The sequence below is a fragment of the Salvelinus alpinus genome, chromosome 9 (assembly GCF_045679555.1).
Source record: "Salvelinus alpinus chromosome 9, SLU_Salpinus.1, whole genome shotgun sequence".
In the NCBI taxonomy this organism is placed as follows: Eukaryota; Metazoa; Chordata; class Actinopteri; order Salmoniformes; family Salmonidae; genus Salvelinus; species Salvelinus alpinus.
The window spans coordinates 67,607,310-67,625,171 of record NC_092094.1 but is presented as its reverse complement, the minus strand read 5'-3'; the positions used below and the strand labels follow the sequence as shown (position 1 = coordinate 67,625,171).

The 17,862-nt window shown below is 42.1% G+C and overlaps 1 protein-coding gene across 3 annotated transcripts in view; it reads right to left on the bottom strand.

Moving 5' to 3' along the window:
• Positions 1 to 1,782: 1,782 nt before the first annotated feature.
• Positions 1,783 to 17,862, bottom strand: part of LOC139530509 (CAP-Gly domain-containing linker protein 4) — an 88,662-nt gene continuing 72,582 nt past the window's right edge. For 2 of the 3 annotated variants that reach the window (XM_071326999.1, XM_071326998.1), the window contains exons 13-15: positions 10,018 to 10,082; positions 9,699 to 9,774; positions 1,783 to 4,196 (exon numbers count right to left, since the gene is read on the bottom strand). In XM_071326999.1, coding sequence (XP_071183100.1) covers positions 3,815 to 4,196; positions 9,699 to 9,774; positions 10,018 to 10,082 — 523 coding nt within the window. In that variant the 3' untranslated portion in view covers positions 1,783 to 3,814. Of the gene's footprint in view, positions 4,197 to 9,603; positions 9,775 to 10,017; positions 10,083 to 17,862 lie in introns of all 3 variants that reach the window. The other variant, XM_071327000.1, reaches the window with a different exon arrangement.

The following is a 17,862-nucleotide window of genomic DNA, read 5'->3' as shown; positions in this document are numbered from 1 at the left end:
TGGAGTTAGAAGTAGCTGTGTAGTTTTCAGTATAAAACAGTGTGTCAGGGCAGTAGTTGAATCAACAAATAAACAATGTTATTACAGGACTGATGGAATCTGGCCTCCAATGAGAACGGTTGGGCCACATTTTGTAATCGAACAAAAAGTGTAGCCCCGCCCAGACATCTCTCTTCTCATTAGATATACAGTGCATTCGGAAAGTATTCAGTCCCCTTGAGCTTTTCCACATTTTGTTATTCTAAAATGTATTAAATAAAACATTTTCCTCATCAATCTACACACAATACCCCATAATGACAAAGCAAAAACAGTTTTAAATTTTTTTTGGCAAATTTATTAGAGAAAAAAACAATACCTTATTTACATCAGTATTCAGACCCTTTGCTATGATAGTCAAAATTGAGCTCAGGTGCATCCTTTTCCATTGATCATCTTTGAGATGTTTCTACAACTTGAATGGAGTCCACCTGCGGTAAATTAAAATGACTGGACCTGATTTGGAAAGGCACACACCTGTCTATATAAGGTTCCACAGTTGACAATGCATGTCAGAGCAAAAACTAAGCCATGAGGTCGAAGGAATTGTCCGTAAGAGCTACAAAACAGGATTGTGTCGAGGCACAGATCTGGGGATGGGTACCAAAACATTTCTGCAGCATTGAAGGTTCCCAAGAACACAGTGGCCTCCATCATTCAAAAATGGAAGAAGTTTGGAACCACCAAGACTCTTCCTAGAGTTGGCTGCCAGGCAAAACTGAGCAATCGGGGGAGAAGGGCCTTGGTCAGGGAGGTGACCAAGAACCCGATGGTCATTCTGACAGAGCTCCAGAGTTCCTTTATGGAGATGGAAGAAACTTCCATAATCCCAAACCATCTCTGCAGCACTCCATAAATCAGGCCTTTATGGTAGAGGCCAGATGGAAACCACTCCTCAGTAAATTGCACATGACAGCCCGCTTGGAGTTTGCCAAAAAGGCACCTAAAGGACGCTGACCATGAAAAAACAAGATTCTCTGGTCTGATGAAACCAAGATTGATCACGTCTGGAGGAAAACTGGCACCATCCCTACGGTGAAGCATGGTGGTGGCAGCATCATGCTGTGGGAATGTTTTTCAGTGGTAGTGACTGGGAGACTAGTCAGGATCGAAGGAAAGATGAACAGAGCAAAGCACAGAGAGATCCTTGATGAAAACCTGCTCCAGAGCGCTTAGGACCTCCGACTAGGGCGAAGGTTCACCTTCCAAAAGGACAACGACCCTAAGCACACAGCCAAGAAAATGTAGGAGTGGCTTCGGGACAAGTCTGTCCTTGAGTGGCCCAGCCAGAGCCTGGACTTAACCCGATTGAACATCTCTGGAGACGTGAAAATAGCTGTGCAGCGACGCTCCCCATCCAACCTGACAGAGCTTGAGAGGATCTGCAGAGAAGAATGGGAGAAACTCTCCAAATACAGGTGTGCTAAGCTTGTAGCATCATACCCAAGTAGACTCGAGGCCGTAATCGCTGCCAAAGGTGCTTCAACAAAGTACTGAGTGAAGGGTCTGAATACTTATGTAGATGTGATATTACAATTTTACATTTTTTATACAGTTGCAAAAATAGAACAAGGCTGTAATGTAACAAAATGTGGAAAAAGTCAAGGGGTCTGAATACTTTCCGAATGCACTGCAAACAGGGTAGGAACGTTTGCTAAGTCATTCAGGCGTTTGCTAATAGACAGTCCGCCCACATGGGAGGTTTGGAACACAGGCATCCAAAAGACAGAGAGAAACTAATGGTGAAATTAGAATAGAATCTTTATTCATTTTTACACTACGTGCCACTATTCCACGCTGAAACCCTTTCACTACACACACAAATTATTCCAAATGTACACAAGGGACATGAGCAGAAATAAAAACAGAACCGTCTGCTGCGCACACACACAATGCAACCAATGACTTAAGTGCATTTTAACTCGGGCTTTCCGATAATGTATCGTCTAAGAAGACATTATAGAACCCAACCGTACTAAGTAACAGTGTTACAGAATTGACTGTGAAGGCGATGACTGTTACACAACTGGCTCTTATGGCAAAGACTGTTTTCAGAAATGCCACAGCAATGACCGTAACAGACCTGACTGTTACAGAAATAACAGAACTGACTGCAGTTAAAAGATGAGAGCAGTTGAATTAGCATTCATACCACCTAGCTTCTTTCATCTCCAAACCTCAGGCAACCATGATTCGTCCTGCCAACACATTTCAATTGCATAGGGCCCAACCAGACCGATCAATGGTACATCGCATTCAGCATCTGGGCTACTGTTGCGTTCTACCTTTTTAATTGGGTGGCGCATGGAGCTTTTGTTAAATAAGGTCTCGTTTTTTCTCCACAGTTAAAATCAATAGCTTGTTGCCTGCTGACTTGTCAAGACTGTAATCTTTATCGGTATATCACTTTGGAATGCGCTTCACGTAAACCAGCTTTCACAAAGCATTTTGTATTTTGTCATAAGGACGACATAATAGACGTCATTAGCAGTCGTGCCGATGGAAATTATCTTTAGACAAATCTTATGTCACACAGCCAGTGGGGTGTCCAATCTGACCAAAAGTAGGTAGCATACATCAATAGGCCTATGAGTGTCACGTCAGTGTAGGACCATATTTGTATAAATTGGCATCACTTGACGGCACTATACCAGTACTCAAGTGGTGCCATAGCATTAATGGCTGAATTCCAAATCAACCCCTAGCCCATATCCTTTATGCACTCCTGTAGATCTGAAACAGATTGATAGGTATATGCAATATTTCTACCCAGCCAATCAGAAGGCAAGGTGAAGCTATTACCATATTGCTTCCACCCATCCAATCCGCTCAGATCCACAGCAGTGCCTAGGGTGTAGGAGCTGATGGTCAATTAGCAATTCAGCATAAGTTGGCAGTGACTGCAAATTCAGTGTTGGCCAAACACAGTGCACATTCTCGCTCATTTAGGACAGTCAGCAGTGAACCCAGATAACACTGCATTATCATTACAAACAGCCTTATCCATTTACTACAAAGTGCTCAAATCCGGGGATATTTTAGTACCTCTGTACCAGGACATTGTCTTGCATTAAGGTGCTTAGCTGCGTTGCTGACCAGGTTACCTTTGATATCAGTTAAAAATCTCTACATACAGTGAGGGAGCTTAGGGAAGAATGGAAGTATTAATTTACTGTATCTGATTTGTACATATCTTCCATCAATCAAGTGCATTGCCATCAATTCAATCATATCACACAGTATAATTTTAAGTATAAATATTTCTGAAAATTATTTTCTTTCACCCTACCAAACCAATCTGACAATCAAAGCTTATGTTGCCTCATACCTACAGTATGTTCAATAGCATGACAACTCTAGTAGTCTCAATTTGAAATGTAATATCTGGTTTTCTAGTGTCCATTAATGGTCAACGGGTAGAGTAGACAGGTAAAACAAAAAGTAAACAGGTAAAACAAAACAGGTAAATCAGCAAGTAAATAGGACAAACTAGCTGATGTGTAGTTAAAATGTAGGCTGACCACACCACCTTAACACACATCTTAAAATAAAACATTACTTAAATGTATATAATAATAACTAATTAGGTAGTGTTGTTTTTGGGGGACATTTCAAGGAGCAAATGAAACAAACACAAAACCCAAGAAAAAACGAACAAAGCAAAATCGCTAAACCCTCCCCCCCCCAAAATTAAAAACAACATACAGAAACTTTTCTCTGATATGCTCGCTCTACTGCTTTCCCACCTAACCCAACCCCCTGGGTCCTAGTGTCCTCAGCTGTTCTCGTCCACGAGCCGGGCACCATTAATGCCACGGTAGGTGACACGGCTGGGCCTCACCAGCACGCCGTAGTCCGGGCGGCACGTGAAGTAGCGGCGGCCGCCCACCTGGCCATCATTCTTGCCCTTGGCGGTGCGCAGCTCCAGGCCTAGCCACAGGCCTGGGGCGAAGTCAGCCTGGCCCACGTAGCGGATCAGAGCCATCTCGTTCGCGCTGCTCAGCAGCACTTGCATGCCCAGGTGGAGGCGCACTGAGGCGTCCGAGCCAGAGGAGGTGGTGGCAGTGGTTCCTCCGGAGCTCCCTGTGCCGCCTGTTTCCGGACCACAGCCACCACTCAGGGTGCTCCAGCGCCGACGGTGGGAGTTGGAACGTGACCTGAGGGGAGAGGGAGAGAAAAAGAGTGAGCTCATGGGCTCCTGAGTTCTTCTGCAAAAAAAAAGATGGAATTAGAGTTGAATAAATGTAGATAAAATATTTAAAAAAATTGCAAGGACTTCTAGAGCATACTAACCTCAACATTAAAACCTTGATTTTGGACAAAAATACCTGAATGGACTATTACTACCAAGGGCAATCATGAAAAACTTCTAACAAACCAAAACCTGCAGAAGAAACACAGCGGAACCTGGAAACACCATCCAACACAAAACAGAGTGAGTAATATTCAGTCTGAAGCTACTTCTGAAGCCAAAAAGACAATCTCTAGGTGTTTTTGTTATACAGTTGAAGTCAGAAGTTTACATACACCTGAGCCAAATACATTTAAACTCAGTTTTTCACAATTCCTGACATTTAATCCAAGTAAAAATTCCATGTCTTAGGTCAGGTAGGATCACCACTTTATTTTAAGGATGTTAAATGTCAGAATAATAGTAGAGAGAATGATTTATTTCAGCTTTTATTGCTTTCATCACATTCCCAGTGGGTCAGAAGTTTACATACAATCAATTAGTATTTGGTAGCATTGCCTTTAAATTGTTTAACTTGGGTCAAATGTTTCGGGTAGCCTTCCACAAGCATCCCACAATAAGTTGGGTGAATTTTGGCCCATACCTCCTGACAGAACTTGTGTAATTGAGTCAGGTTTTTAGGCCTCCTTTCTCGAACACGCTTTTTCAGTTCTGCCCACACATTTTCTATAGGATTGAGGTCAGGGCTTTGTGATAGCCACTCCAATACCTTGACTTTGTTTTCCTTAAGTCTCTTTGCCACAACATTGGAAGTATGCTTGGGGTCATTGTCCATTTGTAAGACCCATTTGCGACCAAGCTTTAACTTCCTGACTGATGTCTTGCTTCAATATATCCACAGAATTGCCATCCTCATGATGCCATCTGTTTTGTGAAGTGCACAAGTCCCTCATGCCGCAAAGGACCCCCACAACATGATGCTGCCACCCCCGTGCTTTGCGGTTGGGATGGTGTTCTTCGGCTTGCAAGCATCCCCGTTTATCCTCCAAACATAACAATGGTCATTATGGCCAAACAGTTCTAATTCTGTTTCATCAGACCAGTGGACATTTCTCCAAAAAGTACGATCTTTGTCCCCATGTGCAGTTGCAAACCGTAGTCTGGCTTTTTTTATGGCGGTTTTGGAGCAGTGGCTTCTTTCTTGCTGAGCGGCCTTCAGGTTATGTCGATATAGGACTCGTTTTGCTGTGGACATAGATACTTTTGTACCTGTTTCCTCCAGCATCTTCACAAGGTCCTTTGCTGTTGTTCTGGGATTGATTTGCACTTTTCACACCAAAGTACATTCATTTCAAGGAGACAGAATGCGTCTCCCTCCTGAGCGGTATGACGGCTGCGTGGTCCCATGGTGTTTATACTTGTATTTATACCTATATTTATGTTTATTAATTTAGTCTTCTGATGACAGTGATGGATGGGGAAGAAACGGCGATCAACGTTTATGACCCATTTTCTCAGAATGCCATTTCGCATTGCCTATTATAGCCTAATGTTAGCTAGCTAACTACAGCAGCTAACATTGAACCTATTTGGTTAACTTTAGCTAGCTATTGTTAGGATTTATGTTTATGCACTATAGCCTGTTAGCATATTGTTTGAAGATGAATATTGTTTTGTTACACACACACAAACAACACAGATGGGTAGGTGTGTAAGGACTGACCAACACAGGCCATAAAAGCTGTAGTCAGTCTGGAGAGGGGAGGGGTGCATCACTCTAGGCCAACCAGGGTGGTTGGGAGACTGTTCAGTACCATATTAGGAATTGTGTGAGTGAAGAATTAAGGGGAGACACAAGACGGAGCTAATCTACCCAGCAACCAGATGTGGACAAAGGAACGCGCCAAGGGGCTTGGACAAGTCCGAGGGCCAGCAAAGGCGGGGCAAAGTCTAAACCGCGCCCAGCCTCTACTGTGATAGGCCAACAGACGCGTTGGAACTACGTCATCATGGTATAAGAACAGCTGTTTACGTACTTCCTGCCAGTTCCCTGTATCACCCTGCGTGGTGATATAGCGAACCCGTATATACGAAAATTGCATTTGCCATTCATTGTTTGCGGTAATTAAACATAATTAAAGAAAGTTAGCAGACCTTGCTTTTTATTTATCCTGATACCGGATGTGTTACACGCAGCGTTCACACTATGACAATCGGTTTCTATTGCTAGTACTCTATGGCTTGGGATTATAGTTAATGCCATTTCGCATTGCTAGTTATAGCCTAATGTTAACTAGCTAACATTTAATCTATTTGGTTAACTTTAGCTAGCTATGACAATCGGTTGGTATTTGCAGTACTCTATGGATTGGGTTTATATGGTTCATTATTTAGCTAGCTACACGTCTAAACAAAATACCCCAAGTTAAAGCTTGCTGTTAGCTAGATAACATTAGCTGATGCTAGATGGCTGGCTAGCTAGCTAACATTACGTGTATGAACTGTGTGTAGTGATCTCAGAATGCCATTTCGCATCTATTGTATAATAATGCTAAAATAAAATCTGGAATTTGTCTTTCAGCATCAGGAGAACATGCCTGACTCTCCTCTACCAGTCATACAAGGAGAATGTTATACTCCCTCCCATCAAAAAGAGAGCTGGCCCAAGCAAGCACAGGTTACACCTGAAGCATGAGGACTTGCAGCGAGTGGTGACTATGCAGAGGATAATGCAATAGTATTACCTGGACGCCACTCAGGACACAAACACTTTGGTGGAAAGCTGCTGCCATCCCATGTGACAAAAGCAGCAGTGTGGCGTCTACAAGGAATCGATGACAAGACTTACGTTTTGATTATTTAATTAACCTGCAACATGATTGGCTGTACTTTTATCGATATCACATTATTTCTGTCTCTGGGGGCCCCCTAACTGAACCAGCAAACAGTCTGGACCTTCATTTCCTGATCACAGGCCACACCAAGTTTGCCCTCGACTGGTGCTTCGGCCTCATCAAGCAGCTCTTCAGAAAGACCAGAGTGAACACTTTGTCTAAGATTGCTGGTGTTGTGAAGGACAGCACCGTGACAGGGGTCAACATCCCACAGCTGGTTGGACTGGAAAATGATATGGTGCTGGTGGAATGCTATGGCTGGCAACAACACCTGACTCTGTACCACAGATCAAGCAGTACCAGCACTTCAGGTGAATATCATTTTCATTGCATGAGGATATTAATCGAATCTAAACTTGGGAGGTGAATTGATGCTGGTCAAGGTTGTAATCAGATTTTTTTTTGTTATTCCCTGTTTTACAGCTTCGATGCTCTGGAGCCGTGTGTTTTTGTAGCCAAGGAGCGTTCAGACTGTCGGGACCAGGTTTCAGCTGCTGCGCAACGCTGACATCCTTCCTCCCATAGATGGTCTGCCTGTACAAGCACCACCTGGACTGGACACAGCTAGACAAACTTATATTTTTTTAGAAGATCAGGGAGTTTTGCAACGAGGAGGCTATGGACATCACATGCCCTGCACCAAAGTCAAGGGCAGGACAGAAACAGGCTCTCCGAATATATTGTTCATGCGTGGTTCGGACAGACCAGTCATCAGCACTATCTGCAGTGCCTCTATTAAAATGACTCTCTCCTGCTACTATTTTATCCTACTGCTCAGCCACTTTACCCCTGATTGTATGCATACAACTACCTCATCTATCACTGATATCGTTCTTGATATTGTTCTTGTACATACTGTATATTATTTTATTGACACCATCTATTTCTGATATTGTTACTTTGCCAGTAACCATTTGGCTGTACCGTTTACACCTTCTGTAGAGACCCATCCACTTAGCAATATTTTGCTATGTGTGGTTGTAACATACCACAACAATATCATGTGACCGTATCAAGTGTCCACCCCATAAATATATGGCGCATCACTCAGGTTGCATGGCCTTAACTTATGTATGGAATACTATGTTATAGTACTGGGTTGTATATACTACTAAGTGTGTGTGTAACAGTATATAAAATACTGGTGTGAAGGCATTTGGGCGTAAAGTACTTAAGTAGTATTTTAAGTATTTTTACTTCAGTATTTTTGGGGGGTATCTATACATTTATATTTTTTGGGTACTTTTACTTCACTACATTAAGAAAGAAAATGTACTTTTTACTCCATACATGTTCCTTACATTTTGACAGGAAAATTGTCCAATTCACACACTTATCAAGAGAAAATTCCTGGTCATCCCTACTGCATCTGATCTGGCAGACTCACTAAACACAAACGCTTTGTTTGTAAATTGTGTTGGAGTGTGCCCCTGGCTATCCGAGAATAAAAAGGGAAAAAAAACTTGTGCCGTATGGTTTAATATAAGGAATTCCACCACTGGATGTGGCTGGGGGTTATAGCAGTTCTTTCACATGATGCATCAATTTAAAGTGTCTCTGGGTAAGCGTCAAATATTTTTTTATCTGGACACTTTCTGTTTTACCTGGAATGGGTGTAGACAAAGGAGAGCTCTCCAATAAGTACCAAAACATTCAAAGGCTCTTTTCTCAAAAGTCAGTTTACAAGTTGATCAACTTTCAAAAGCAGAATTACATTCCCATTGTTCCTCAAAAATGCAGTGTATGATACACAATTTTGTAGCTGTGAGTCTCTACTTTTATCCAACGTAAAAAATAAAATAAAAACATCTGATTTTGCTACATAAGACCGATTTCAGCCGGTCAGTCACATTTCCACATCATTACAACACTGTATATAGACATAATATGACATTTGAAATGTCTTTATTCTTTTGTGAGTGTAATGTTCACTGTTGATTTTTTATTTCATTTATTTTATCTATTTCACTTGCTTTGGCAATGTAAACATGTTTCCCATGCCAATAAAGCCCCTTAAATTGAAATTGAATTAAGAGTGAGATGGCTGAATGGGGTTAGAGGTGGAGAGAGAGAGAGAGAGGGACAGAAGGGTGAGTGTGGAGGGAGAGAGGCAGAGTAAGGTAGCAGAGAGGGATAGAGTAAGGCAGCAAGCAAGGAGTAAAAGGGTAGAGAAAGAGGGTGAAATAGTGCAGCGTGAGAAAGATAGGAGTAGAAATCAGGGGATGGAGAAAGGAGAGTAAAAATAGTGAAAGGAGGGCGTAATGAGAAAGTGAGACAATGGACGGGGAAGAATGTAGAGAGTGGCAAAGGGAGGAATGGAAGTAAAGGAATGGGAGGGGTGAGAGAAAGATGTAAAACGAGAGAGGGAGAGGAACGTGAAGGAGAGGGATTGATCTTAGATAGCTTTCATACTCATTATAACCCTGCTATCGAGCATTGGCATTTCCCCAAAACTATAATTTTTGCTGACCATTTTACCTCCGGTGGTGGGGGGGATTAGGGAGAAAGCTGAAAACGGTCAGGGAGGAGGAATGCAGACAAGTGGAATGTGGAGGAGAGTGCTTAATGGCCACCTGTTGACGGGACTCTTCTGGCTCTGCTCCTTCTGGGCAGCGATGGCCGTCGACGTGCTGAAGCTGCGTCTGATTCCTGAATGAATGACAGACACGTGTGTGAATACACATAGACAGATTCACAAATATGTAGTACACATACACACACTAACATAAACAAATACAAAGAAGGACACACACACGCACACAGTGAAGGGTACCGAAATAATTGTGACATGAAGACAACTGCATTTTCCATCATTGAAATGTTATCATCGTTATTTAAGTTTATTCAGCGTTTGCAAGAATAAATAAGGAAAAACCAAGGCCAAAAACTCACTGGCAAAAGGACGGTTGAGACGTGAGGAGGACAGCTCTGAAAGACAATCCATAGAGCCATGGATCCTGTGGAAAAATGTTAAATAAAATTTTAAAACATTTACACTAAAGCCTAAGTCTAAGACACACAATCGTTGAAGCCCTTACTGAGTTCCGGAAACAGCAGCCTTCTTCAATAACACCCTACAAAATCGGCAGCTCTTTCTCTTACAGTACAAGGTTGGGGTCAATTCCATTTCAACTCCAGCATATTCACTACACAGGGAATGAATTGAAATTCACTAAAAGAATAGGGCAGGAAAAAAGTCGTAATTTCAAATAATGGGCTATTTCTCCAATTAAACCATTCCTTATCCATTCATTTCCGGAATGGAATGAGTCGAGATGGAATTGACCCTGAACCGCTCACCCGCCATCCATCAACTCTCGAATAGACACAAAATCAAATAAAAATTGTGGTATCCCAGCACAAGGTGCCTGTCCAACTTGGTGGATGTGTTTGCCGCTGTATGTCAGTGATAATAGCTGGAGCTTTGAAAACCATTACCACATAGGCAGGCGAAGTGGAGAATTCAGCAAAAAACAGCCTTATCTTGTAAGGAAAGCAGAAAAGGAGAGGGGGGGTGACAGATAGCAGAAAAAATGTGAAGAAAAAAGTAACACCTCACTGTTTGTTATCTAATGGGTCCTGAAAGCTGCTGACAGGAAGAGAAAGACAAAAAGAGAGAGCGAAAGAGTGGCTGTTCTGGCTCTCGGTGATGGAGAGAATGCGAGAGGAAGATCTCTATTAGCCCAAACCTCGACTTAGCAGAGCGTCCCGCTTGCCCCGCAGGTTAATTAGAAAAAAAGAGGGGAAGAATGAGAAAAGGAGTCCAGTCCTTTCAGAAAACACTCCCCTCATCACACAGTAAAAGTAGGGTAAGAAAAAAGAGAAAGATGATTGCAGGTGTGGAGCTAGGAGAGGAAAAAAATTGAAGGGGGTAGATGGAGAGAAGGAACAAGATTTTTTTTTAAAGTAACCAAATGGATCAACTTAAAAAAAAAGAAACTCATTAATTCCATCTCAACATCTACAACAAATAAGACTTACTTTCCCCTTTTCTTGACTCCTATTCCTTGATTGGTTTGCTAGTAAATACGTATGTATAGTGCCGTCTACCTTTAAAATAAACTTCAATCAAATGAAATCAACTTCCTTGACTCTGTGTCCAGGAAAACCTCCACATAATGTTTAAATGAGTGGAATGGGATGATGTCTTGCATGAAAAAACATGTTTACATTACCAAGTACATTAATGGGGTAAACCTACTCTAAGAGTATGTATTAGGCTGATTGAGAGAAGGTTTGAATCCTAATCAACCCATCCAATGTGAGTACATCTGTTGTTGAAGCACAGTAGATCAATAAACTACAGTATTCTAGTAGTAGTCAAGCTGCTTATGCTGAAAAGCCTTGTTAGTATATAGCTCAAATTAGCTTTAGAATTTCCTGGATTCTTTTACTTCAGACAAAAGATATTGAAATTAAACCGTGTTTTGTATTAATAGCACAAGTCTTGCCACCAAACATTATTACTATGCATTATAACTAGTTGAAATTGCATAAAACATGACTGTCAATGGTTAGTTTTCAAAATGGTACAGCTCTTTAACAGTTTATGCTACATACACTAGACCACTGTTAAAAGATCTTACAATTACATAATGATTTAAATTAGCACACATTTGCATAACATGAATACATTTACCACAGTACCTAACTTCCCCCATGAATTTTTTTCAGAATATAGTCAAGGTAAATGTGAATGCCTCGCGTACTTTGCTTTTATAAAACGGTTACCAACAGATTAAAATAACTATAAATTAAATTCAAAACTTTATTTTGATAAATAAATTCATACAACTTAATTATTCCACCAAAATATATAATCCGGCGAAAATTCTGGTTGTTAGTTCTTTTGGTCATGTTGCTACAGACTCGACTCAGTCGTTAATTCTTTTTGCATAGTTGCTATAAACAAGTTGGTTGTTTAGCAACAAAACTGACATGTGTGCAACTATGTGGCAAAACAGACCGGGTTGCCTTTAAATATAGTTTACATGTTGTCAACAGTTTGTCTCAAAATATTGAAAACAAATACATTTGCACAATGAGCACACAAGCCTAAGATCACCATGCGCAATGCCAAGCGTCGGCCGGAGTGGTGTAAAGCACGTCGCCGTTGGACTCTGAAGCAGTGGAAATGCGTTCTCTGGAGTGATGAATCACGCTTCACCATCAGGCAGTGCAACGGACAAATCTGGGTTTGACAGATGCAAGGAGAACACTACCTGCCCCAATGCATAGTGCCAACTGTAAACTTTGGTGGAGGAGGAATAATGATCTAGGGCTGTTTTTCATGGTTCGGGCTAGGCCCCTTAGTTCCAGTGAAGGGAAATCTTAGCGCTATAGCAAACAATGACATTCTAGATGATCTGTGCTTCCAACTTTGTGGCAACAGTTTGGGGTAGGACCTTTCCTATATCAGCATGACAATGTCCCCGTGCACAAAGCGAGGTCCATACAGAAATGGTTTGTGGAAGGACTGAACAGGCCTGCACACAGCCCGGACCTCAACCCCATCAAACACATTTGGGATGAATTGGAACTCCGACTGTGAACCAGGCCTGATCGCCCAAAATCAGTGTCTGACCTCACTAATGGTCTTGTGGCTGAATGGAAGCAAGTCCCCGCAGCAATGTTCCAACATCTAGTGCAAAGCCTTCCGAGAAGAGTGGAGGCTGTAAGCAGCAAAAGGGATACCAACTCCATATTAATGCCCATCATTTTGGAATTAGATGTTCGACGAGCAGATGTTCACATACGTTTGGTCACGTAGTGTATATGATCGTTCAGAACCATAACGCACACCTTCCGGCCACATCGATGTGCGCGCATAATCTTTGGGACATTTTCAGCCAACCCATTCTAAACAAAATGGTTGCTAAGCAGGCTGGATAACGTTCTTGTCACTTGCTAGCTAGATAGCCAACTTCAGCTAACTAGGTCAGGTTAAACATTGAAACTGGAATGAAAGAATACTAGCATTTTTGTTTGTTTTATCTTTTTTTCTATTGGCATTTACTTGGGCACCTAAAGACCCCCAGACCATGAGAAACAAGATTATCTGGTCTGATGAAACCAAGATTGAACTCTTTGAGCTGAATGCCAAGTGTCACGTCTGGAGGAAACCTGGAACCATCCCTAATGTGAAGCATGGTGGTGGCAGCGTCATGCTGTGGGGATGTTTTTCAGTGGCAGGGACTGGGAAATTAGTCAGGATCGAGGGAAAGATGAATGAAACAAAGTACAGAGATCCTTGAAGAAAACCTGCTCCAGGGTATTCGGGACCTCAGACTGGAGCGAAGGTTCACCTTCCAACAGGACAATGACCCTAAGCACACAGCCAAGCCAATGTAGGAGTGGCTTCGGGACAAGTCTCTGAATGTCCTTCAGTGGCCCAGCCAGAGCCCGAACCCAATCGAACATCTCTGGAGAGATGTGAAAATAGCCTTGCAGCGACACTCCCCATCCAACCTAACAGAGCTTGAGAGGATCTGCAGAGAAAAATGGGAGAAACTCCCCAAATACAGGTGTGCCATGCTTGTCGTGTCCTACCCAAAAAGACTCAAGGCTGTAATCGCTGCCAAAGGTGCTTCAACAAAGTACTGAGTAAAGGGTCTGAATACTTATGTAAATGTGATAGTTCCATATTTTTTTTATACATTTGCAAATATTTCAAAAAAAAAATTTTCTTTGTCATTATGGGGTATTGTGTGCAAATTGAAAAAAAATAAAAAATAATAAAAGTTTAGAATAAGGCTGTAACATAACAAAATCTGGAAAAAGTCCAGGGGTCTGAACACTTTCCGAATGCACTGTATGTAGGTGGGTGTGTGTAATAATGTGTACATCTCCCGCCAATGCGACACTCCCAGGTACGAGGTAGGCTACACCTGCAGTCAGACTGTTACTATGAGGGTGTATGTGGATGTACACATTCTTTATCTGATCTCTCACTGATCATTTCTGTTATGTCCTGATCCCCCCCATCTCTCCTCCTTTCCTCCCTGTCTCCTCTCCCCCAGTGTGAAGGCTGTGTATAATGAGCCCGACAACCCTCTCATGGCTATCAATGATCAGGACAAACTGCGCTGGTGGTAGAACACCCAGACCGGGCATGCCCACTGACTAGCCTCATTTACAGCTGCAACACACACACAGGCTAATGGAAGTTAATGGGGCCTAATGGAGTGTACTGTAATATGTGATGATAGAGACTTCCGCCCCTTTATTATTGTCAGAATTAGTCTAATGTAGTGAACAGTGTTACAAGCTAATGTATCAGACTGTATAACAGTAGTGTATGGTCCAACAATGTGACCATTATTAGAGACTGCTGGAGGGTAATATACTGGACCGGTCTGCCTTCTTGTTCAATGCAGTCGAATGAAACCTCAGGAATTGGTATCAGAAAAGAAAAGCAAAACATGGAAGAACGAGGTGTACAGCAAGGCACAATAGAGGTAAGCATGTCTCCATCTATCTTTATTACCTCACGCTACAGTAAAACTATCTCCGTGATGCTAAAGGCCTTTGCGGACTGTATATCGGATTCAGACTTCTACAATTATCACGTCACACTGCGCGATGTATGATTTTGTTTAGTTCTGTCGTCACATTCTGCGATTGGATTGCGAGGCTACATCAGCCAGCATAGGCTACGTCAACTGCAGCAATGTATTTGATCTGCGCTTGTGCCAGAAGTGCAAGCCTTTCTCTCTATGCTTATATACAAGTGAAGTGAGTTCGGGAAAAACTAAAAGTAGGCCTATGCATCGAAGAAATTGTTTTCACATACCGACGTTATATGTCCGAACTCAGAATCAAACTATTATATTAATCTGACTGTGCATAATCAGTGCCGCCAGTGTTCCTATCGGTCAGTCACTGGGATCGGCTCGTAACACCAGCCACACTACACAATAAAAAGGCAAAACAATTCTGACACTGCCAGAACTTTGTCGGAGTCGACCATGTAGTGGTACTTAAAAATCGGCAGACCTTGAAGCCCCCTCCAGCTGCGCAGAGGTCATTACAATACAGTACCCCCTGGATTCATCTCTATTTTGAACTGATATGCAGCCAGGACACTTCAATTGTAAATCACCTAAAAATATATATATATTATTGCTTTAATTGAATTGAATTTATTGTGGGTAACAGACTGACATTTGAAGTCAGACGTTTAAATGTATTTGGATAAGGTGTAAGTAAACACAGTTTTCACAATTCGTGACATTTAATCCTAGTAAAAATTCCCTGTGTTAGGTCAGTTAGGATCACCACTTTATTTTAAGAATGTGAAATGTCAGAATAATAGTAGAGAGAATGATTTATTTCAGCCTTTATTTCATTCATCACATTCCCAGTGGGTCAGAAGTTTACATACACTCAATTAGTAATTGGTAGCATTGCCTTTAAATTGTTTAACTTGGGTCTAACGTGTCGGGTAGCCTTCCACAAGCCTCCCACAAAACGGTGGGTGAATTCTGTCCCATTCCTCCTGACAGAGATGGTGTATTTGTCAAATTTTATTTGTCACATACACATGGTTAGCAGATGTTAATGCAAGTGTAGCGAAATGCTTGTGCTTCTAGTTCCGACAATGCAGTAATAACCAACGAGTAATCTAACAATTCCACAACTACTACCTTATACACACAAGTGTAAAGGGATAAAGAATATGTACATAAAGATATATGAATGTGTGATGGTACAGAACGGCATAGTAATGGTGTAACTGAGTCAGGTTTGTAGGCCTCCTTGCTCGCACACACTTTTTCCAGTTCTGCCCACAAACTCTGTAGGATTGAGGTCAGGGCTTTGTGATGGCCACTCCAATACTTTGAAAGTATGCTTGGGGTCATTGTCCATTTAGAAGACCCATTTGCAACCAAGCTTTAACTTCCTGAAGGATGTCTTGAGATGTTGCTTCAATATATCCACATAATTTTACTTCCTCATGAGGCCATCTATTTTGTGAAGTGCACCAGTCCCTCCTGCAGCAAAGGACCCCCACAACATGTTGCTACCATCCCCGTGCCTCACGGTTGGGATGGTGTTCTTTCGCTTGCAAGCCTCTCCCTTTTTCCTCCAAACATAATGATGGTCATTATGGCCAAGCAGTTTGTTTCATCGGACCAAAAAGTCCGATCTTTGTCCCCATGTGCAGTTGCAAACCGTAGTCTGGCTTTTGTTATGGCGGTTTTGGAGCAGTGGCTTCTTCCTTGCTGAGCGGCCTTTCAGGTTATGTCGATATAGGACTTGTTTTGCTGTGGATATAGGTACCTGTTTCTTCCAGCATCTTCACAAGGTATTTTGCTGTTGTTCTGGGATTGATTTGCACTTTTCACACCAAAGTACGTTCATCTCTAGGAGACAGAATGTGTCTCCTTCCTGAGTGGTATGACGGCTGCGTGGTCCCATGGTGTCTATACGTGCGTACTATTGTTTGTACAGATAAAAGTGGTACCTTCAGGTGCTTGTGGAGGTCTAGTTTTTCTGATGTCTTGGCTGATTTCTTTTGATTTTCCCATGATGTCAAGCAAAGAGGCACTGAGTTTGAAGGTAGGCCTTGAAATACATTCACAGGTACACCTGTAATTGACTCAAATGATGTGAATTTGCCTATCAGAAGCTTCTAAAGCCATTACATAATTTTCTGGGATTTTCCAAGCTGTTTAAAGGCACAGTCAAATTAGTGTATGTAAACTTCTGACCCACTGGAATTGTGATAGTGAATTATAAGTGAAATAATCTGTCTGTGAACAATTGTTGGAAAAATGACTTGTGTCATGCACAACGTAGATGTCCTAACCGACATGTCAAAACTATAGATTGTTAACAAGAAATTTGTGGAGTGGTTAAAAAACGAGTTTTAATGACTCCAACATAAGTGTATGTAAACTTCCGACTTCAACTGTACAACAAAATGTACAATGTGGACCCAGAGGATATCACTTGAAAGTATTTAATCACATTTGATCACATCAGAAGATAACCTCCTCGCAATCTCCAAAATACAACAGCCACAAGACAACTTTGTTTGGTTGTTGTAAAGGACCATGCACAGAAACTGAAGAGATATAGCTAGCTAACGACCTCCTTTTCCACGTGGAAAAAAACGTCAGACAGAGACTTGCTAGCTACGTCAGCTAGCTAGCTAGAATTTTCTATAAGGAATCTGTCTCCCAAAAAAAGCTTCTCCCAAGTGGGTGTGACACCTACTCCCGTTGCCTGCTGCATTGCTGCTTGGATTCCACCTGGCGATCTGTTTACCATCTGCCCTTGCCTGTCTCCCCCTGTCTGGTACAGGTACTCCTGCCACACTGCCCCCTCTCTCGCGAGGTTTCGCTCGCCTCCAGTACACACGCACTGTTGGGGCGAGTGACTCTGGACTTACAATGGCTAGCCCCAAGTCGTTCTATTTTTTTCTTGTGCTTTATGCCATTTGCCTCATGACTCCTGCATGCTTTGTTGACTATGAACTTGCTTGTTTACGCAACCGTGGGACAGACTGTTTGTTCCCACACGCGGGACTCTGACTCTGTATTGGTTACACGGCCTCTTGGCCTCTCATCCTATTCTAACCACCTCTCGCCAGCTTTGTATCCATGTTACCTGATGAAATTGCTGTACAATATGATCTTGTTGCCATCTAATGCACATTCAAATGTCATAAATCAACACTGCAGAGCTCTCCTTGTCCTTTGTCATGCCCTGATTGTAATACTGCTGATGATA